At 49.8% G+C, this 21,865-nt stretch overlaps 1 protein-coding gene across 6 annotated transcripts in view; it reads right to left on the reverse strand.

Annotated features, from left to right (window-relative positions):
• The window catches only part of BRD3 (bromodomain containing 3), a 33,600-nt gene extending 14,727 nt beyond the window's left edge, over positions 1 to 18,873 (reverse strand). For 2 of the 6 annotated variants that reach the window (XM_087943850.1, XM_087943849.1), the window contains exons 1-6: positions 18,781 to 18,873; positions 11,722 to 12,059; positions 6,608 to 6,745; positions 6,208 to 6,355; positions 3,172 to 3,401; positions 2,622 to 2,993 (exon numbers count right to left, since the gene is read on the reverse strand). In XM_087943850.1, the coding sequence (XP_087799976.1) occupies positions 2,622 to 2,993; positions 3,172 to 3,401; positions 6,208 to 6,355; positions 6,608 to 6,745; positions 11,722 to 11,922 (1,089 nt within the window). In that variant the 5' untranslated portion in view covers positions 11,923 to 12,059; positions 18,781 to 18,873. Of the gene's footprint in view, positions 1 to 2,621; positions 2,994 to 3,171; positions 3,405 to 6,207; positions 6,356 to 6,607; positions 6,746 to 11,721; positions 12,060 to 18,670 lie in introns of all 6 variants that reach the window. The other 4 variants (XM_026689353.2, XM_026689346.2, XM_026689354.2 and 1 more) reach the window with 3 other exon arrangements.
• Positions 18,874 to 21,865: the final 2,992 nt, after the last annotated feature.

Here is a 21,865-nt window from a genome sequence, read left to right on the forward strand (position 1 = left end):
GACGCAAATCCCAGGCCCTGGTCCAAAGCTCAGAAGGGCAACGGACCTGCCCTCTGGCAGAGCTTCCAAGGCAGCCTGGCTTGTGGGGGGGTGGGGGGGTGGGTGGCAAGCAGACCCCCCCCTTGCTGCCAGCTGAGCCCATCGGGGGCAGGGCACGGGGGAGGAGGGGTTCTGCCTTCCTCCCTGCGGGCAGAGGAGCCCACGGGCATTCCCCACTGGGACAGAAGCAGCAGGAAGCAGAAGCCTTTGGGGGTCCTTTGGGAGGAGAGCTCCCTGCTCCTCTCCCGGATGGATTACTGCAAGACTGCCCTACGTGGGGCTGCCCTTGAAAAGCATCCGGGAGGGGAGCCTTTGCTCGTGCAAAATAGGGCGGGGAGGGCGGCTGTGCCCCCCGAGATCAGCACATCCGCTACCCCTCTGTTCCGCGAACTACGTTGGCTGTCAGTTTGCCTCCGGCTTCAAACGGGGTGGGGGGAGTGGTGGGGGGGACCCCCCCCCCCGGGCAGGGGCGGGGCATGCCCGCTCCCCCCCCTCTTTGAAGACCGGAGGAAGCCCGAGGGACCCCCAGGGCCCTCGGTCCAGGTGGGTCGGTGGAAGAAGGCGGCGCCCTCCCCCCCTGTCCCGCCGCCTCCTTTGCCCTCTCGAAGAGAGATAAACCTCCCCCCCACCAACCGAACCCCGCCCCCGCCCCCCGGCCACCGCGATCCGCGGCCGCCGAAAACCCCCCGCGGCCCCCCCCCCCCCCCCCCCCCCCCCCCCCCCCCCCCCCCCCCCCCCCCCCCTTAAACCCGGCCGACCCCACATCTCCACACACAACCCAACAGCCCACACAACGTGCCACTCCATCCCCAGCCGGGACCCAGCGCACGAGGGCTGTCACAAAGCCCGGGAGGAATGAGACCCAGCCTGAGGGAGGGAAGCGCCAAACATTTTGGGAAGGACCTGGCAACTCTTGGCACAGGCTCAGGATCCTCCTACGAGCGGCTGCCGGTGCTCTCCCTCGCGATGACGACCTTGGTTTAAATTGTGCTCCACTTTACTGTTATTACTATATGTTTCATTAGTATATATTTATTTTCCACGTCACTTATACAACTTTGAACACCTTTTGTTGTTGTTTCCTTTTGCCACATGAGTGAGACGGGCATATAAATAAAGCCACAACAGACAGGGCAACCTGGGCTTTTCCTCCCAAGCTGCCGGGGCAGGGCAGCCCCCCTGCCAAGCTCTCCTGGCCCTCCTCCCTGGAGGAATGCAAGGCAGAGAGGAGCCGCCCAGGGGCTCCTTCCCTCCTCTTGACCAGCCACTCCTCCTTCCAGGTTTTCCAGGTCTCCTCAGCAGAGGGGCAGAGCAGACACTGGCTGGCAGCAGCCACCGTCTTTCCTCAAAAATAAGACCTGTCTTATATTTTTTTTGCCACTAAAAAGGCACCAGGTCTTATTGTCGTCCACGGACTCACCTCCCTTGCGTGCATCACCCCAGCCTCCTTTCCGCTGTCAGAGGCCTTCAGGAGCTTCTTTGCCCAGCAAGGCTTTCCTGAAGGCCCCTGTGGATCGATCCAGAGCTCCGTTATCGGCTACAGAGGCCTTCAGGAAAGCCTTGCCAGCTGCAGAAGAAATGGGCCCATGTGCGTGAGGCCTGGCTGCAACTATCCGAAGGTAACCAGTAGGGCAGATTCCCCCCCATCCTTTTTTTTACCCGTGCACCCTGGAGTGGGCGGGGTCTTAATTAGGGCCTGTATTGGGTGCACCTGTAAAAATCAAGCTAGGACTTTTGGAGTAGATCATATTTTCGGGGAAACACCTGGCTGAGGGAGTCTGGCCAGGCGGGCCGATCCAACTTGCTGGGGTGGCACCTGCTTCTGGTTTTTATCTCGGGTGGTGACCTGGAGTTGGGGAATGGTACCCTTCCGTGCAATTGCCACAGGTGGATAGTGTCCTCGTGGCTCTGGAGTTCTCTGGGGCTGCCCCCCCCCCTCGCAGGGAGGTAGGGCCCATTCAACCCAGAAGCGCCAAGAGGGATGTTCTGGTTTGTCTGAGCTTAGAACACACATGGGACTGGGCAGCCCTCGGGCAGGTTCTCAGCTCCGGGAGAGGAAGAGACTGGGAGAAGGCAGCTCTGGGGAGGCACAGGGCCAGGGCCAGGGGGTTCTCCCCCTGTAACCATTTGTCTCATGGCTCTGATCCAAAGTTATGGCACCTTGCACTTCCAACCATCCTAGCACCTCAATTCGGGCTCTTGGTAACTAACAAGTACTTACAAATGGTTGTAAGCATCCTGAGATCACGTGAGTGACTTTCAACCAGAAAATGCCAATGGGGGAAACCAGATTCTGCTTAACAATTGCACGTTTTACTAAACAATCATTTGCTAAAGGGCCAAGGCAAAAAGGCTATAAAATCAGACATGATTTTACAGCCTACTTAAAGACTGTCTCACTTAGTGACAGAATTTCCAGTCCCAACTGTGATCCAACTGCCTGTATCTGACTAATCTTGTATGCTCCAGAAGTGCCACCTGCCACAGGAGTCACCTGTCTCTTTCCAGCTCTGCCGGGCAAACCTTCAGCCAAGACTCTCAGGGGCTCGGCTGAAACCCAGAGGGGCCGAAAGGCGACCTACTTTGACGGTGCTGAGGTCCATGGGGTGCTTGATGATGTCATGGTAGTCGTGCAGCTCCAAGGCTTCGGCGTCCACCGGCTTGTAGAAGGGCCAGGCGTAGGCTGCGTGCTTCTTGGAGAGCATCTCCTTCAGGATGCTGTCGCAGTACTTGAGGTGCTCCGAGAGCTTGCCCTTCTTGCCCGCGTGCTGGGGCACCTCCCCGTCTTCCAGGTCCTTCTTTGGCGGTTTGATGGGCCGGCCACCGCTTTCCCGCCGAGCCACCACTTTGGCCTGCTTTGAGTCCAACAGCTGTGGGGGAGATTCGCTCCGGCTGGCCGTGATGGCTGATGTGGTGGGCGTGGTGGTATCCGCTTTCCGCTTCACCCCCTTTTTCTGAAATTCAAACACAGCTCTTAAGGAGGGAGCAGGTGGAGAAGAGTCCCCCAAGGAGGAGGGCCAGCACCAGAAAGATGAGGCCAGAAACAGACCAACCTCTGCCAGGAAGGGGTAGTGGGGGCAGCAGCCCCCCAGCCCCACCCCTGCCCTGGAGGAGAGGGGAGGCCCCCATTACCTTGACGATGGGCGGTGTTGGCGGAACAACTGCCATGATTGGGGCAGCAGGTGGTGGGGGAGGCAGCACGGGTGTCGCAGGGGGGGCAGTGATGGGGGTGACGTTCGCAGTGATGGTTGGCACAGGCGTGACGGCAATTACGGGCGTCTGAGATACCGATGGAGGGACGTTCTGGAAGGGCGCCGGGGGGGACGCGGAGGAGACGGCCGTGGCTGCTGGGTGCTGGGTCCCTGCTGGGAGGAAAGCAAGGACTTCGAGAGGAAAGCTGGGCAGATCCAGCTTTTCTTTGCTGTGGAATGGATGGCATGGGAATTCTCCCCCCCCCCAACTCAGTAAAATTGTATTATATTAGATACACTTAAAAAATTAAAAACAGAAAAGAATACAAATACAAAAAGGGGAATGAAAAGTAACGCGAATGTAAAAACACCGTGAAGAATTCAATGACTCACAAGCCGATGCATAAAGTAAGAAGTTCAGGCTGGAAAATACATCCCCAAAATTGGGATTGGCTTATCTGCAAATGGGCTCATCTTCGAATATATACGTGATACTCTTTTAAAAATAGCCGCACATACTTACAGCTGTGTGAAAAAGTCCTGCACGCTTTACGGTTTATGACATTTTTTGGATAGGCCATTGATTTTATGATATTTTATGCTAAGTGCTATGCAAATATTGTTATAGTTAAATAAATACTGGTGGTTTTTAAGGGAAAAGCATAAGCCTTTTGCAATTGGGTGCTGTTTGGATGGGGATTGTGAATTTTCTTGCATGCTTACAATGCATGCCTACAATGACTAGGAAAACAGACTAACTGATGCATCATACCCAGTGGCATATGTATTGCAATTACTAAGGCCGATGCTAGTGTTTTGTTAACATTTTTATTGTTTGTGGCCCTGAAAAGGACAGTTCAGGTAACCAAACATGGTTACTAATATGAAATTGGCCAGCCCTTATTGCTTATCACCAGGTGGCATCGCTTCGGCATAGACTGTATAAGCCTTTGTACGTGATCTTTGGTGAGAGTGTGGTGCCAGGCTGCAGTAATGGCTTCAATCAGCTCCTGCTTGGTCTTCGGATGCTTCTTGCTTATTTTGTAACCAATCTTGGCTCACAAGTTCTCAGTTGGGTTCAAATCTGGGCTCTGAGCTGGCCAATCCAGGAGTCAAACAAAATGCTTCTTTATCCACTGCTGGACGGACTTGGCTCGATGACAAGGAGCATTGTCATCCTGGAAGTAAAAGTCCTTCCCTACAAGTTGTTGAGCTGAAGGAAGCATGGTCTTTTCCAGGACTTCAACATACTGCTTGGAATTCATGATTCCCTGCAAAATTTGTATCCGACCAATACCAGAAGCAGCAAGACAGCCCCAGATCATCACGTGCAATGGATGCTTCACAGATAGATTCAGGCAGTATGGCCTAAATTCTTCAGCTGGAAAACTTCTGACATACTTATTGCACTGATTCCCAGTCAAGTAGAAATTGCTCTCGTCACTGAAGATGACCTCGGCCTATTGTTTGTTGGTCCACTTGGCATACTGTATAGTCTATGCCGAAGCGATGCCGCCTGATGATTAAGCAATAAGGGCTGGCCAATTTCATATTAGCAACTATGTTTGGTTACCTAAACGGTCCTTTTCAGGGCCACAAACAATAAAAATGTTAACAAAACACTAGCATCGGCTTTAGTAATTGCAATACATATGCCACTGGGTATGATGCATCAGTTAATCTGTTTTCATAGTCGTAGGCATGCATTGTAAGCATGCAAGAAAATTCATAATCCCTATCCAAACAGCACCAAATTGCAAAAAGCTTATGCTTTTCACTTAAAAACCGCCAGTATTTATTTAAATATAACAATATTTGCATAGCACTTAGCATAAAATATCATAAAATCAATGGCCTATCCAAAAAGTGTCATAAACCGTAAACTGTAAAGCATGCAGGACTTTTTCACACAGCTGTATGGATAAACGGAACCAAAATGCCTAAACAGTGCCACCCCACAGATATGCCCATGGCCAAAATTTAAAACAGAATCTATTCTGGAAAACAACATTTAAGAATACAAAATATGAAAACAATTAAAGTCCTTCAGAATGTATTAAAAACAACAAATTTTGAGGATCAGTTTATCTGAAGGTAGCACATTTTTAGGGTATTTTGGTTAAAAATTTGAGTGTCAGTTTATCTGCGAGTATATACAGAACATTCATGCTCTAGTTTTAATATTTAATACTAAGCATTAGAAAGTTTTGCTTCTACTATTTAATATGAAATATCAGATTTTTTTTGCTTATATCTAAGCCATTTCATCTGTTTTTAATTAATCTGTCTCTAAGTTACTCACATTTTCAACAAGTAGATAATTTCTCATTTTACATTAATACAAGCTATCACTACCTTCCATAACTATTTATATTCACCAGAGAAGACGTTCTAATTTCTCAGGATTCTTCTGATATCTTTATGAAAAGTAGTTTACTACATGCTTTTTTTCTAAGAAGTGTGATGGGTAACATAGACTTATGTAATATGACTATGGCATTTTGCACATAAAGTCTTTCTGTATAACCATGCTATTATCTACTAATGATCGAACTTCATCTTAATTATTGTACTTTATTTCCCGAGTATTTTGTAGGAGTTCAGGCAGAACTGGGGAGGTGGAGTTAAGTACATCATCAGTTTAGAGTCGCTGCATTACCCACTGGTGCTCCTCCTGGATTCCACTGACCCTTATCTAGTGCCAATTTAGTGAATTTTAGCTGATCAGCCAGTCTTGTCTATGGGCTTGAATAAATCTTCTATGCTGCAATTTTACTGAATGGTCTGGATTCTTTGAGCCTAACATCAATCTGCTTAACTCTGCCTCCCAGCCCTATCTGTTGTTCTTCTACGTATTTCTTTTAAAATTAATCCCTATATGGCAGTCAGTACTTCCTATTTCCTTCCCATAATGCAATAGTGAAGATATATATCCCCATCTTAAGATGAACAGGGAAGCGCAGTCTTCCTCCCTGACCTGGGTTGGGGGTCCCAGCTGCCATCTTCCGAGCTTTGCCTTTAGGCACGGGGGGCAGCAGCTCCACTTCCTCCTGAGGCATCTGGGCTACTTTCTGCAGGAAGATCTTTTCCAAGGCTTGTGCCATGAGGACGATATCATCCGTTGGCTGGCAGAGAGGCATGGAAAAAGAAGGAAAGACAGAATAACCCCAAGGGCCAAAGGCAAACTGAAATTACAAATGTCCACACGTTCATTGCTAATTTGGGGGGGACAGGGGCCATTGGGCCTCAGAGGGCCTGGGCCCAAGGGAGAAAATTCAGAGCCAACACCCCCTCTTGGTAGTGGCCAAACCACCTTCTGCGCATGGCCTGCAAGTGTCACGAGGCTTCCCCAGAAAAGAGCGGACTAGATCCTTTACCTTGTTGTAAATGTAACAATTGGTAAACATGGTGTTGAAATCCTGCATGCATTCACTGGCACTCCAGTAGTAGTTGTGCTCCAGGCGCTTCTTGATGGTGCCCATGTCCATCGGGTTCTTGATGATTTTGTGGTAATCCTGTCGGGGAGAGGAAACAGGCATCCTTTCACTGGCATCCCACCTTAGAAGATGGCTAGCAAGAGAGGCCAGGTCAAGGGAAGCCCTACATTCTGACAGTGGAGAGTGGTGGATGGAGCAATTCATGAATCTATCAGAATAGAGCTGGAAGGGACCTTGGAGGTCTTCTAGTCCAGCTCCCTGCTCAAGCAGGAGACCCTATACCATCTCAGACAAGTGACTGTCCAGTCTCTTCTTATTCTTAACACTGATACTCCACAGGGTTGCTGTTGAGTCTCTTACTCTACACTCTTTATGTGCATGACGGCATTCCCACTCACGCTAGTAATACCATTGCTAAATTTGCAGATATACAACAGTGGGGGCACAGGGACTTATCTACGGGGGGGATGAGTCTGCCTACCGAGATGAGGTGGACCGGTTGCTTTCGTGGTGTGAAGATAACAACTTGGTCCTCAACACCAATAAGACCAAGGAGCTTATAGTGGATTATAGAAGGAACAAATCAGACATCCAGCCCTTGCTTATCAATGGAGACCGAGTGGAGCCAGTTTTAAGTTTCTGGGTGTTACCCTAAAAGAGGACCTGACCTGGGATGCTCGCATTGCAGCCTTGGTCAAAAGGGCCCAGCAGAGATTATACTGAGTCTTCTCAGAAAACAACTGAATGAGAAACTGCTGGTGACCTTCCACCGCTGCACCCTAGAGAGCATTTTAACATACTGCACCTCTGTATGGTTTGCCAATTGCACAGGGGCAGATAGGACAGCACTCCAAAGGGTTCATGTCATTGCCCAGAGGATCACTGGTTGCCCTCTCCCCTCTTTGGAAGAGCTTTAGAGCTCCCGCTGCCTTAAGAAAGTTCAAAACATCCTCAAAGATCCATCTCATCCTGGGAACCCTTTTTTTGAACTATTACCATCTGGCAGACGGTACAGGATAATAATAAAAACAAGGACAAATAGGCTGAAAAACAGCTTCTATCCCAGGGCAGGAGCTCTGTTGAATTCTGCTGTATAGTGCAGTGTTGGTGTGGTGTCAGGGGTTTTCGCTTCAATGTGTGGAGGGTGAAGGATGTGTGTTTGTGTTTATTTTCATCGTCATGATGTGCACTGAAGATGGTGTTTGATTTCGTTGTACAAGGTGCAATGACAATAAAGTAAACGAAACTAAAACCTCCAGGGTTGGAGCGCCCACAATGTCTGAAGGCAGGCAGTCCCGCTGGTTAATTGTCCTCCCTGTGTGGAAGTTTCTCCTTAATTCCAGGTTGCTTCTCTCCTTGGTTAGTTTCCATCCCTTGTTTCTTGTCCTGCCTTCAGGGGCTCTGGAGAATAGATCGACCCCCTCTTCATTGGGGTAACTACTCAAATATTGGAATACCATTATCATGTCACTCCTATTTCTTCTTTTCTAGTCTAGACTATCCATTCTCAATTCCTGCAGCGATGGTAGCATGTAATTATCAATTAATCTTATTCCTAGTTGTAGTGCAAGGAAAACAATCACATTCACAACACAATGAAAACCAGCAAGACAGGAAGACAGTCTTAATAATCCATCAGAAACATCATTAACCCCAGATAAATATGATGATGGGGAGTTTTGACAATAAACACTAACTATCTGGGTATTCTTTTCCCATCATAAATCAGTGGTGCTATTCTACCGCTCCGCTCTGGTTCTGGTGTACCGGTAGCGCTGATGGGCAGTGGAGACCGAACGGGTTCTCTCCGCCGGACTGCTCTTGGGCCCGCCCGCCTGGGCTCCCATACGGACCTTGATTCCCTGCTTTTGAAGCGCAGCTGCTTTGCGTGACACAACCGATTGCCACACGTCAGCTGCTGAAGCTCCAGGGAGAGTGCAGGAGGCGAGTAGGAAAACCTCTGCTCCTGCGCAAAGTGCGTGCATGTGTGTGTACAAAGCGCACTCACCAAGCCATGCCCACTGAACCAGTGGTAAACCACTTTGAACCCCCCCCACTGTCATAAATAGTATATATTTGCTTTGCAAAATGTATAAATACACTGAATGTTCTTGCACAAAATATGGTAACCACTATTACCATACCATATTATATGGTAACCAACAATCAAGAATGGAAACCTCCTAGAATCCATATGGGTCAATAAAAAAGGAAAAAGGAATGACATTGCTGTAGATATATACTACCAAGCGGGAGAAATAGATGGACTCTTTGCTAATCAATTAACAAATGTATGTAGAAAACATGCCACAGTAGTAATGGGTGACTTTAACTATCCTGATATCAACTGGAAGACAAACTCTGCAGCAAGTGGGAGATCGAACGGATTCCTAACCAACTTAGCTGTCAACTTTGTCATCCGAAAGGCAGAGGAGGGAACTAGAGGAAAAACTGTACAGGACCCAATTCTTACTAATAGAGAATAAGTGGAAGAGGGAGTGGAAGCTGCTGGAACCTTGGGGGAGAGCGACCACGTCATATTGGAACTGGAATTCAATATACTGCAAACACAAGCAATAGAAAAGATTCCAGCCAGTGTCTTAAACCTTTTAAAGAGCTGATTTTAACAAACTCTCATTAAGTGAATCTGGCTCACCCACCATTGACTTTGCTTGTCAGAAGGTCGCAAAAGGGGATCATGGGACCCTGGAACAAAGCGACCGTCATAAATACATCCCAAGTGCCCGAATTTGGATCACGTGACCGTGGGGATGCTGCAAAGGTCATGAGTGTGAAAAGCAGCCACAAGGCTAAACCATGTGGAGGACGGTTGCAGGATTTGGGCAAGGCTAGTCTAAAGAAAAGAAGAACTGGGGGTGACATGATAGCAGCATTCCAGTAGTTGAGGGGCTGCCACAAAGAGGAGGGGGACAAATTGTTCTCCAAAGCACAAAAGAACAGGAGAAGAAGCAAAGGATGGAAACTGATCAAGGAGAGAAGCAACCCGGAACTGAGGAGAAATTTCCTGACAGGGAGGACAATGAGCCAGGGGAACAGCTTCCCCGCAGAAATTGTGGCTGCTCCATCCCTGGAGGCTTTTAAGAAGAGACTGCACAGCCACTTGTCTGAGATGTTGTAGGTTCTCCTGCTAGAGCAGGGGGTTGGGCTAGAAGACCTCCAAGGTCCCTGCCAGTTCCATGATGATGATGATGGTTGAAAAAAAATCTTTTTCAAAAAACGGGCAACAAATTTATAGAAACAGGGGGAAAAAATATACTATAAAATGAAAACATCTCCTTTCCTGAGTATTCCATGGATGAAGAGCAGCAGCAACACCATAATGTATGGAGCCCAGGCGGCTCAGTGGTTAGAACACAGCATTGAGGGCTATTTCTACCGAATGCCAGCAGTTTTATCCTGACTGACTCCAGGTTGACTCAGCCTTCCGTCCTTCCGAGGTGGGTAAAATGAGGACCCAGATTGTTGGGGGCAAGAGGCTGACTCTGGAAACCAAGGAGAGAGGGCTGTAAACGCACTGTGAAGCAGGATATAATTGCTGTTGCCATTTTGTGTTTTCCTGGCTTTTATCAGAAACAAGATGTTGAGCCACACTGATAGTCACTTTTGTTCTACTTGGCTTTGTTTCATTTGAGATGGAGTGCCAAAGTGCCATCATTCCATGTGAGTGGTCATGTTTGTCTCGGCTAAAATTCAACAATATCTGGGGAGAGGATTCCTTATTTTCTTCTGGATTTCAAATAAATAAATAAAATAATTAACTGGGAAGAGAAAGAAATGAGGCTGGGCAGCTATTCTGCTTGGGGAATCTGGAAAGTTAAGGCAAAACCCTGCAGGATCTGAGCGACTCAACACAGGCAGTCAGCCTACTGCAAGGCATCAGAAAGCTGTTATTTTTGCTGTTATGGTGAAGGTGATGCAATGTTTACTCTCCAAGGATGGGGTGGGAATCTCACCATGTAGCAGCACAAGAACATAGAGAGGGACTAGAGAATTCTCTTAGCAGGCAGGATTCTGACTGCCCCCTCAAAACCCAAACTCCACCTGCACAGGGAAACCGTGGCTGTGTTAGGGACCGATTGTTCCACCTTCAGGAGCACGTGCCTATCAAAAACACGGTCTTCAGTTGGAACCAAAGAGCCAAGTAAACCTCCTGAATCTTGCTTTGCACCTAAAGTGACAATTTTAACTGTTTGCAGAGAGCTTCAAAATGATCTATAGCGGGGGTGTGTGTGTGTGTGTGTCAAACTGGATTGCTTTGAGGGTTGGATCACCATCGTAGTTCTCCTCTGTGAGCTGGGGGGAGGAAGGGGGGCAGACGGGACGGACGCCTCCTGCAGCACTTTGCTGGCCAAAAACGGGCTGCATAGAGGCCTCCAAGGCCCCCGTGCAGCCCGTTGTTGGCCAGCAGAGTGCTGCAGGAGGCCAGGGAGGCTGAAAACGGGCAGCCCGGGGGCCACCCGTGGCATGTTTCGGCCAGCAGAGGCACCATGGGCTGATGCTTTGATATTTCCAGGATATTTCCCCATGAGCCGGATTTAAGAACCCTGCAGGCCGGATCCAGCCCTGGGCCTTGAGCTTGACACCCCTGATCCAGTGGTGGTATTCTTCTGGTTCGGCCCGGTTCTGCCGAGCCGGTAGTGCCAATGAGCAATGGAGATCAAACCGGTTCTCTTCGATGCTCTGTGTTGGGCCCACCTGGGCTCCCATACTAACCTTTATGTCCTGCTTTTGAAGCGTGGCCGCTCTGCACGGCACAGCAATTGCTGCGCACAGCTGCTGAAGTGACAGGGAGGGTGCAGGATTGCAGGAGGCGAGTCAAAACGCCTTTGTGCCTGCGCAAAGTGCACATTTCGTGCATGTGTGCAAAGCACGCCCACCAAGCCACACCCATCGAACTGGTGGTAAAAAGATTTGAAACACACCACTGCCCTGATTATAAATTTAACCATGGTGCAGAAGTTAAATGTTAAATGTCTTGACAGAGACATTAAAAAGAGAGAGAAAGCCACACACACATGGGAAATATCACTCACCGGTAAGTTTAATTTAATGGCATCAACTGGCTGATAGAAGGGCCATGCAAACTGGTGCTTCCACAGGGTCTTCACCACCACATTTTGCATGTACTGCAGTTGGTTGGTCTTCCTCCCAGGCTTGGTAGGGTTGGTGACCTCTGGAGGAGGAGGATTGACTGGCCCCTGGGGGGCCTGGATGGCTGATGTAAGGGCAGACATAGTTCCCCACCTCTTGGCTTCACTGAGGGCAGCAGCAGCAGCAGCAGAAGCAAAAGGGAGGAGGAAGAGGAGGAGGGCCACCCTTTATGCTCCCCACATGGGACGGGCATCCCATTTCCAGGGACCAGCTACGCAGCCTGGAAAGGATAAGGAGAAAAAGCATGTCAGTTTCTTCAGTGGGAAAAACAGAGGGCAAAATGTTTTTGTGGACAAAGCATCCAACCTTTTTTTCCAGATTCCATGATTACTTGGCACCCCAGATATAAAGGAATCCATTTGAAGAGTTTCAGCCTCCTATCTGCATCCCCATCGCTCACCCCAGAGCAGAGGAAGAGGCAACCAACTCTGGGAGGACCACAAGCCATCCAGATTTATGACTCAAATGAACAGCCTTACATAAAAGAAAAACCACATGCAGAACAGAACATTCCGAAAGATATTGAGAGAGTCCATCCGTGATATGCTTATTAAGTCCAGTAAACTGCCAACTATCAACCACAGGTTCAGAGATGCCACCTTGACAATTACAAACATCAGGGAAAGGGTGTGTGTGTGTGTCTTCCATCACACCCCCTCTTTCTAAGGCCAGAGCTAGTTGTTCCCATCAGGCAGAGGGAAAAGTTGCACACACTCTGAAGTCTCAAACCCAATTTACCAACGGCTATGCCTAAATAACAAGATCTGGCCCAAAGGACAGGGGCCTTTATGGTTTAACAAGGGTTGGATTCCCACAGCATACTGAAGCATTTTGGGTTACATCTAGTGTGTTACACAAAACCTCAAGTGAAATTTGAACTGGAGTCCTGCCAATGCCTGCCTCTTGAAGAAAGAGTGGATAATCCTACAAGCATCAACGAAGATAAAGGAACATCTGAAGAAACCATCAAGCTCAGAGCACCAAGGACCTCCATAACTACAAATGATTTTTCTTCTTTTGGAAATTGAAGTCCGTCAACACTTGCCTTAGCCAAGTACAAAATGGCAAATAGGATCTCATATTTTTGGGTCAGAATCTTTACTCCAAATAAGTCTTTACTAGTAGTTTCTTTATGGAAGCAAAGGTCTATAACTGATTTTGTTCAGCTCTTTGTCCCTGGTGCACGCAACTGGGTGCAAAGACAGTGGCTCAAACCATACATGTAGCAAGCCATACTATGACCTGATTTTCATTTAACATGCGTAAGGAAACTAAGCAACAATAGTTTGCTCAAGATAGCTAAACATTATTTTTTTACATTAGGCTACATTTTACATTAGACAATGTGAACTAAAGTATTAACAAAGGGAGTATTAATTTAAAACTACTAACCACGAGGGTCTGGGGGCATTTTCATTCTGACAATAAAGTAAAGCAACACACAAAGAGCAAAAACCAATTTTTATACCATTAGTCATTTCAAGTGAATAAAGTTTTGATCTTTTCAAGGATTCACACAGTAAATCAAGGTATAATTTGTTTAAATATGGGAGATGTCCTAAAGAAGGCAACAGACAAATTCCAGGAGTGACTCTCTTTTTTTCCCAGTGAAAACTGCAAACTCTACCAAAAGCCTCCCATGACTGGGAAAAGTGTTTAATAGTCACAGAGCTCTCCACATGAAGAGATGAGTCACGTAAGAGTAAAGTTTTTCCTGAGGGTGGAGTAAAAATAAAAACTTCCAAACAATAAGCCAAGAGTTTATTTCAAACAATCCCTGTGGCCAGAAGAGAGTGCTAGGAGAAGAGGTGGCCCAGGCAGTCGCCTTCTTCAACTGACCTTCTCATCTTTAGGAAGCTCCACCACTTTGGATCTCCCTAGATGGGGACAAAATTGGGGACGGTTTGCAAAACCTCTCCCCTCATAGGCGCCACACATTCCATCTTTTTCTAATATTCTGAAGCAGTTTTTCATCACCAGAACAACAGTTTATACTTGGGTATCAATCCCCAAAACTTTGGACTAGATTAAAACAATAGTTCCCACAGCCTAGAATTTGCAAAGTTACTTCTGGCTATAAATGATGGGAAACTATCCAGTAAGTTCTCCCAATTGCACATAACTCATCACCCGACTCCCTGGTTCTGTTTCGGCTGCAACTACCTGTGTGTTAACAACCAAAAAGTGTGATGTTTTTTCTGTTCTTTCCCTCCTGAAGAGATGCGAGATAATGGGGGAGGGAGGGCTCTGGAAAGCTCATCCCAGCAGCCTCCCTGTAAATGTTATATACAAGCTCAGTAATGACATGAGTAATGCAGAAACCATGGAGCCACTTCCTACCTTTCCCAGGGCGCCTCCTGGGCCCCACCCCCTTTCATTATCCAGGTCTCTGCTTCAAAGCAGAGCAAGATGCTGGCTTCTTCCTTCAGTCATCAGGTGGAGTCCAGATACTTAGGCTGCTCTTGGATCTAAGCTGAAGCCTTAATCTTCTGACTCTCACCAAGTGCAACAAGTCCATGCTTTGAAACCGTGTACGAGAACTCAGGCGCTCCCAAGAAGCTCATCCAACGGGCCTCCAGGAGAGCGTTTGCTCCTCAACCCCAGTACCAGGAGAAGCAGCCCCTACACAGAGCCCAGGAGCCAGAGAGGAGCAGGGACACACCCCTGGTGCTGGAGAAGACCTTGCGGTGCCCTCCAACCTGCCAGATCCCCCTGCCGAGAAGTGGCGTTTAGGGTAGATCACAAAAGAGGCTCTGGAAGGCAGCAAACAGCAGTGGGTCACTGCAAACCTTTCTGGAGTCCTGGCAATTGTGTGGATTAGCTTTTCATCCTGCTTTTATTTTTTAACTCAAGGCAGCGCCTGCAGCTTTAATGCCTCCTGTTTTCTCCGTCCTGGGAGGTAGGCTGGGGAGAGGGGGGGAGGGAGCACCTGCCCCAAAGTCACCCATCCAGCTTCCATCCCTAAGGGAGGATGGCAATTTGCATTATTCTGGTTTCTTTAAACTGCTACACCAAATTGGCTCTCACCAAGTACTTTGCCAAGAAAAAAAAGTGGGGGGAACTTCTGAGTCCCACAAAGAAAAAGTGGACTTTTTCCAAGAACGTTTTCAGGCATCCAGTTTTTATATTTGTCAGAAGCAATAAGCCTGAATGACAGAAAAATTGCTGCAATTCTACTGACTGTTTTTACTGCTGCAAATAAATCAAGTAAGAGATAAAACATAGAGGTCAAGCAGCCTCCAAATAATGAGGGTGTCTAGCAGGCACAAAGCACCGTTTTACTTCAGCTCCTCAATGAAACTTTCAGAGGCCGCTGCATTCCAGAAGCCTCTCGGTTACAAGGCAGCCATTAAGTCCCACGGGCAGCACGACGGTGCCCACCTCTGTCCCCCCTGCTCCCCTCCAACGGCTGTCCTCCATCCAGAGGCTCCTTCTACCTTGGGAGTCAGTCAACCCGACCACTTCCGTCTGCCACTCTTTGGCATGCTGCCCTCCTGGCAATGAGGGTTTTCATCATCTCTGACCCTGGTGACTAGGGAGTTGTAGGCCAAAACGGCCGTAGGGAATCGGGTGATTTACCCCAAGTTCCTTCTACAACCTGTTGCTGGGGAAGGCAAGTAATGACAAAGTCTGTGATTCTAGAAAGCCATTCAGCCGGCTGAGCTGTTTTGGGAAACAGACGAAGTGGTGGCTTTTCTGCACACTGGGTGGAACTTTTTGCACACTTCCATGGAATAAGCTTAGACATCCTCATGAAGAAGGTGCTTGTAGCACATGAACCAGCTTAGCTGCTTTCCTGTGATTCAGGCAGAGCGGGCTGTTCAAATACCAAAACTCCAGCATAGTAACAGAGACCTCCAGAGACGCAAAGCCTCCACTGCACCTCCAGCTTATTTATAGGAGGGAAACATTAAATTCAATACCCTGCAATGGAACCCCAACTCAGACAAACAAGCTGACAATAAACAACAAAGAACCAAAGAACCACCAAGACCATTTCCACCCACACCGACAGGGCAAGCCATGGGCATATAAAATGAGAGCAAAGCCCCCTCCCTATACCGGGCATGCCCAACCCGCAGCCCTGCAAAGCTAGTGATGCAGCCCCACAAGATTGTAAACGTTTAACATTTATACATGTGCCAAGGAGCCATCAGTAAACAGCCCAACCAAAGAATCTCTAAGACTGTCCCCATCCACACTGACAGGGAAAGATACCAGAATATAAACTGACAGCAAACAGCACTCCTTAGTAGGACTGATGTTAGGTCATGAAAGGTCTGAAAGAAAACAACCCAGCTTACAGAGCACCAAGGACTCCATGGAACCTCAACTGTTAGGCGACATTGTTTGTATTACACATAAAAGCCCACAAAGAAGAGATGGCTGAAGTCGGATTGACTGCATCACTGCATGCAAAGCCATTTCAGCTGCTTTCCATGAACCAGCTACTGAACTGCAGTTGGTAAAGCTCAGATAGCTTGATGTGCAAACGTTAACCATGCAATGAGCCATGCTTAAGAAAACAATGTGTTAGACAGTGTATGGACCAAGTCACAGAACGCCTCAAAGGTTGAAAAAATAGCTGAAGCCTGCATACTCTGAAATGAGGCTATTCTATCAGACTCAGTGCTGAATAAATCCACTTTGGGGGGGGGGGGCACACAACTTAAGTACCAAACTAGGCTAACAAAGCATACATTCTGCTTCCAAAGTCCACCCACAAGTTATGAGAGGCCCTCTCTTTCACCTATTTTCCCCAGGCAGGGCTGGAAAGAGAGAGCACAAGCATCTCTCCTAACTTCTTCAACGTCTGTGCTGGCTGGGCTTAGTTTAGTGTCATCTGGGCAGGAATAGGAAATGCTACTTGACAACCAAAACATGTGCGATCACAGGGGCATTGTAATCTTATAGGCAAATGGGTTTATTCCTAAGTACGCACTTAAGTATTGATATATGCCTCCACCCAGTTAGTTATTGGATTTCTGCTCTTTGAGAACTCCAATCAATTAGTACTGCAATCCAAAGAGTATCCTCCAAGTGTTTTTAATAAGTATTAGAAAGTAGGACTTTCCAGAGAGTTACAGGTTAGAAACCAAACTTCAGACCCAGAGCTGAGCAAAGTGACTTGAAGCATTTTACCTCTCCTACAGCAACCTAAAAGCCTCAAGTCCCCTCCTGAGAACTGGGTTAGTTCGTTCTGGTACCTGTTCTTTAAGGAGGCTAAAAGTGGACAAAACTTCAATACTGCACTGGCTGTGTGTGTGTCTGCTTTTCTGCCTTGGGCCAAAGTCCATCAGCACCAAGAAATACCCAGAGAAACACTGGCTCAAACCACACTCTGTGTTCAGCCATAGAATAGCTTTGTTACTGCCCACTAAATAAGCCAGGGTTTACAATCGTTCCTCCAAAACGTGGCATTTCTGATGAAATTTGCATCCTGCCCTTCTGCTAGTAGAACGCGCTCAAGCTAGCTTGCAACAGTTGGACAAAATACAAAATATGAAGTCCATCCACCCATAAAATCGAAACCAATTAAAGAGTTCAAAGCCTGATGAAAGAAATGCACGTTCACAGTTTCCCTAAAGCAGGGGTCCCCAAACTTGGCAACTTTAAGACTTGTGGACTTCAACTTCAGCTATGCTGGCTGGAGAATTCTGGGAGTTGAAGTCCACAAGTCTTAAAGTTGCCAAGTTTGGGGACCCCTGCCCTAAAGGATGGGGCAGAGGAGACTTCCTAATGGTGGCCTCTTCTGCCAGACTCAAGAGACAAGCTTCCCAGGGGTCTGTGATCTGGGCAATCGGACCCCAGCCTGGTTTCAGAGCTGGATTTAGGGTCTTGCCCCCAATCAATTAAGCCATATTTAGCAACCTTTGGCTTAGCATAACTTTCACTCAGGTCTCCTTCTGGGCAAAATCCATTCACCATTGGAATTAATAGGCAGCTGCCGTTTCCACCCAGGCTCCCAGTCCAGCTTGAGAGCTGGGACACCAGCAGCCCGGGAGGGGGTGGGCACCCCCAACCTGCCAATCTTCCTCAGGTTTTGACAGGTGTCACTTAACTTTCTCTGCCAGCTCTTCCAGGCTGCCAAGGCCGGTCTTGTCTGATCAGGGCAAAGAAGGGGCTGCGCTACCTTGGCAGCTCTGAGCTTCCTAGGACAAGCAAGCGAGCCGGGCAAGCAGGCGAACCGCCCAGCGATGAATGGCCGCCTGTCTCGCCCAGCCCGGTGGGGAATGGCGGCGGCTCCATCCCGGCACCCGCCTGGCAGAGGTCAGCCGGGCCGGGGGCGCACCGACTCCGCAGCCCAAGCAGCCGGAGAGCGCTCCCCTCGGGGGGCGGGGGGGCTTTTTCTCGCCGGCGCCCGCTCTTCCCCCTCTGCTGCAGAGAAGAGCCGGCAGCTGCCCTCCATCCGGGGCAGGCCGCGGGGGGAGCCCGCCCCAACTTCGGGGGAAGCGCCGCAGCGGAGACCGCGAGGAGGGGCGCACCTCCCCGCTCCAAAGAAGGTCGCTCGGCGGGGACCCGGGAAGAGGCCCCTCCAGGTGCACTCGGGAACCCCCGCTTGCCGGCCCCGGGGGAGGGGGCGGAGGGGGAAGATGCGCCGAGAGGGGAGCCCGGTCGGGCTTTGACCGCCCCCGGAGGCGCCCCTTCGCCGGGCCCACCGAATGGCGCCGGCCTTTGTGTGGTCGCCGCCGGCGGCGAAGATGGCGCGGAGGGGGAGTCGCCGCCCGCCCCCCCGCCTCCCGCCTTTGTTGCCGTCGCGCCCCTCCCCCGCGCGGCGGTTGGGCCCCCGCAGCGCCCCTCCCCTCCCGGCCTGGGCCCGCGCCCGCTTACTTGGGCCCGCCGCCCCCGCCGCCGCTGCCCCCGCCTGGCCAGGCCGGCGGGGCGGGCAGGCAGGCAGGCAGGCAGGCTGGCTGGCTGGCTGGCTGGCTGGCGCTGCGTACCAAGCCGCTCCTGCCGCCGCCGCTCCGGTCCGCTGCCGCCCGCCGAGGCCAGTCGGGCTGATGCGCGGACGGGGCGCAGCGCAGCGCTCATGCGCCGGCCGCGGGGGCCGCCGGGAAGCGTAGTTCGCTGGCGCGGCCTTTGGCGGCGCTCCGCCCGACGGGGACTACAAGCCCCAGCCCTGCGCGCGCCGCCTTTCTTTCGCCCGCGCCGCCAACAAAGCGCTTGGCGGAGAAGGAGGCGGCCCGGTCGGGTAGGCCTCAGTCCGGAGAGGCTCCGTCGGGGCCCGGAGCCTGCCACGGCTGGAAGGCCGGCTTCCGTTAGTGCCCTGGAAGCCTCCGAGGTGCAGGCCGCGAAAGGCCCGGCGGAACCCCCTCCCCCCGGGGCGGCCTGAGCGCCTCTCCTCGGGCCCGTCTTTGTCACAGACGGGGCGGCCGCTCTCGCCCGGAGTCTCAGGGAAGGCCTTTGCAAGACTCCCTGGGTCGGGGGCCCTTCAGATCAGAGGTCTCCAACCTTGGCCGCTTTAAGCTTTGCTGGCTGGGGAATTCTGGGAGTTGAAGTCCTCCAGGCTTAAAGCGGCCAAGGTTGGAGACCCCTGCATCAGATGATTTCCCCAGCTTGACTACTGCAACATGCTCCATGTGGGACTGCCCATGGGGACTACCCAGAACCTCTGATGCGGCATCTCCAACAGCCACAGAAAACCTGGCTCCAAGGCCATAAATTTGGGTAGTCCTCCTAAAATGACCACTTTTCCTGTGACCATCCAAAGTTAGTGGTACTTGGTGGTACCCAGGATGAGTCCTCAAAAGTTCTGGCTGTCCCAGCAGCCCTGAATGCCACGACTTTAATCTGGGCACCTGGCAGCTGGGTTAAACAACCGTTGGCAGCATCTCAGTCAGGTGACAGACATTTGCCATCTTTTCCTGCCAGTTTCCCACAAAAAATGGGAAAGCTGGCAGGGCAGGTGGCAACTCACTCTGGCAAGTTACTCTCCCTCTCCCCCACATGCTCATTGCTCTCATGCCATGCTGGCCACCCACATGCCCTCCCCATCGGGCAGCAGCCACTTTACCTGCCAACCTGCTTGTGAAATACCTGAGACTCAATCCTTGCTTAACATTGGCAACCGAGTGTCAGGTTTGGAAAGTGGTATCACACTTTATGAACAGACCACTTAAGGACAAATTCCTCAGAATCATTGTTAACCAAGGATTCCTTCAATGACTGTAAAATCCTTATTATAAGATTACAATAATAACCTTGCAAGTCTGAAAGAATTGTTCTCCACACCCCGCATTTCAGTGAAGTAGGGAGGGTCTCTTCTGATACCCCCTGCCTTCAGACTTAGATTTCATTCATCAGATCCTTCTCTAGGCTGTGGCTCGTCTTCCAGTCTCCCACAGTTACTTTCACATCCCTGACTTCATTATACTGGCTAGGTTTTATCTTTTACTGTAATAGTAATTTCTTTGCTATGAACTGTCCTGAGTTATTGAGTGGCTTGCAATTTTAATACATTATCATTATAGTATACATGGTATATATTATTGCTGTTTAACCGGGTCTACCCAACACTGATTTATTTCCACAATTGCAATTTCTTCTTGGGAACAGTCACTGTAAAGTAATAAAATCAAAAGATTGTTCACTCATTCAGTATAGGATTATTCCTAAGAGGAGAAAATGATTGGCTACATGTGGAATTACATTAAGTATGATCTTGAGGTTGACAAGATGTTTAAAATGGAATAGTTTTAAGTCTGATAAATCAGGGAAGCCCAACAGCACCAGCTGAACCAAGCACAGGATGAGATAGAGTTGGCCCCTATTAGCCTGACTTGGGTCCTGCCCTGGACACCCACAATTGCAGAACGCTACACAGATAATCCTTGACTCAGGGCTGTAATGAAATCTCCCTACTACAATCATAAGTTGTGGTTGTTAAGTGAATTGCCTGCCTGGTTGCCTCACTCAATGACCACTGTCCTAGCACTCCCAGATGCTAAGCAAAATCAGTTTTGCAGCTCCATGTACAGAACCATCACTTTGGGCCAGAGAAAGGAAGCTCCGAACCCTAGGATCCATTCCCTTTCTCCTGCCCCCCCAGGGGCCTAACTTTCCAGCCCAGGTGGTGGTGGTGGCATACTGCATTCGATTGTGGCAGAATCACCCCTGCCCTCCCTGGGCCGGAGAGTCTTTTTTAACTTTCTGGGCCAGGGAGGGAGGGGAACAAGCACACTGGGCAGGAGAAAGGAAGCAGCTTTTGACCTTCCCTGACAGTCCCTTCATTCTACAACCACTCATACATTCAAATGGCTGCTGAGCATTCGTAAGCCAAGGAGTACCTGGGCTTCAAGATGCCCTTGAAGACCAAATGAATGAGAAACTTTCTCTGGTCAAGAATGTGGCAGCCATGGGCACTTCTGCTTTGTGAACTCCCCCAGTGGTCCGTTTTCTTCTGGGTGTGTGTCAAACTGTGACCTGTGAAGCCTTAATTCACACAGTGCCTGGCTACTTGAGAGACCACCTGCCCTCCTGATTTGGCAGAGTTTGTAGACTCCCTTGGATTAAGCAACTTCATCTCTAGGGTCCCACTAAGCATGGTTACGGTCCACTGCAGCGCCTGGGAGATCCCCACAGATCCAGGCAGCGGGAGCCCTCGTGGGCCACTTTTCCGCACTGTTGGACGGATTCTCCTGTTGCTCTATTGCAGGGGTCCCCAAACTTGGCCACTTTATGACTTGTGGACTTCAACTCCCAGAATTCTTCAGCAAGCATAGTTTGGAGTTTGGAGATACGACGTTTCAGTCCGTGAGTTGCGCATGCGGAGTCGCCCTGGAGTCAGGCGACCCCTGCAGAATCCACAAAAGGATTCTGGTGCATTAATAAACACGCGCGCGCGTCTCTCCCTCTCTCTCCCCCCTCTCTGTGATCCAGTCTGCACTTCTGTGAACCAGCATCTTCTGAATGCTGCCGGTCTCTGCCCGCGATCCTCCGGGCTACTTTCGCGCGATTCAGTTTCAGCGGGAACTGATCTCCTGCCGTGCGTGGGGCAAGGAGGCCTTTGCCCTCGCCGGGAGCAAA

Source organism: Notechis scutatus, chromosome 15, assembly GCF_049901735.1.
Source record: "Notechis scutatus isolate UNSWTSFEM ecotype Mainland chromosome 15, rNotScu1.2, whole genome shotgun sequence".
Lineage (NCBI taxonomy): Eukaryota > Metazoa > Chordata > Lepidosauria > Squamata > Elapidae > Notechis > Notechis scutatus.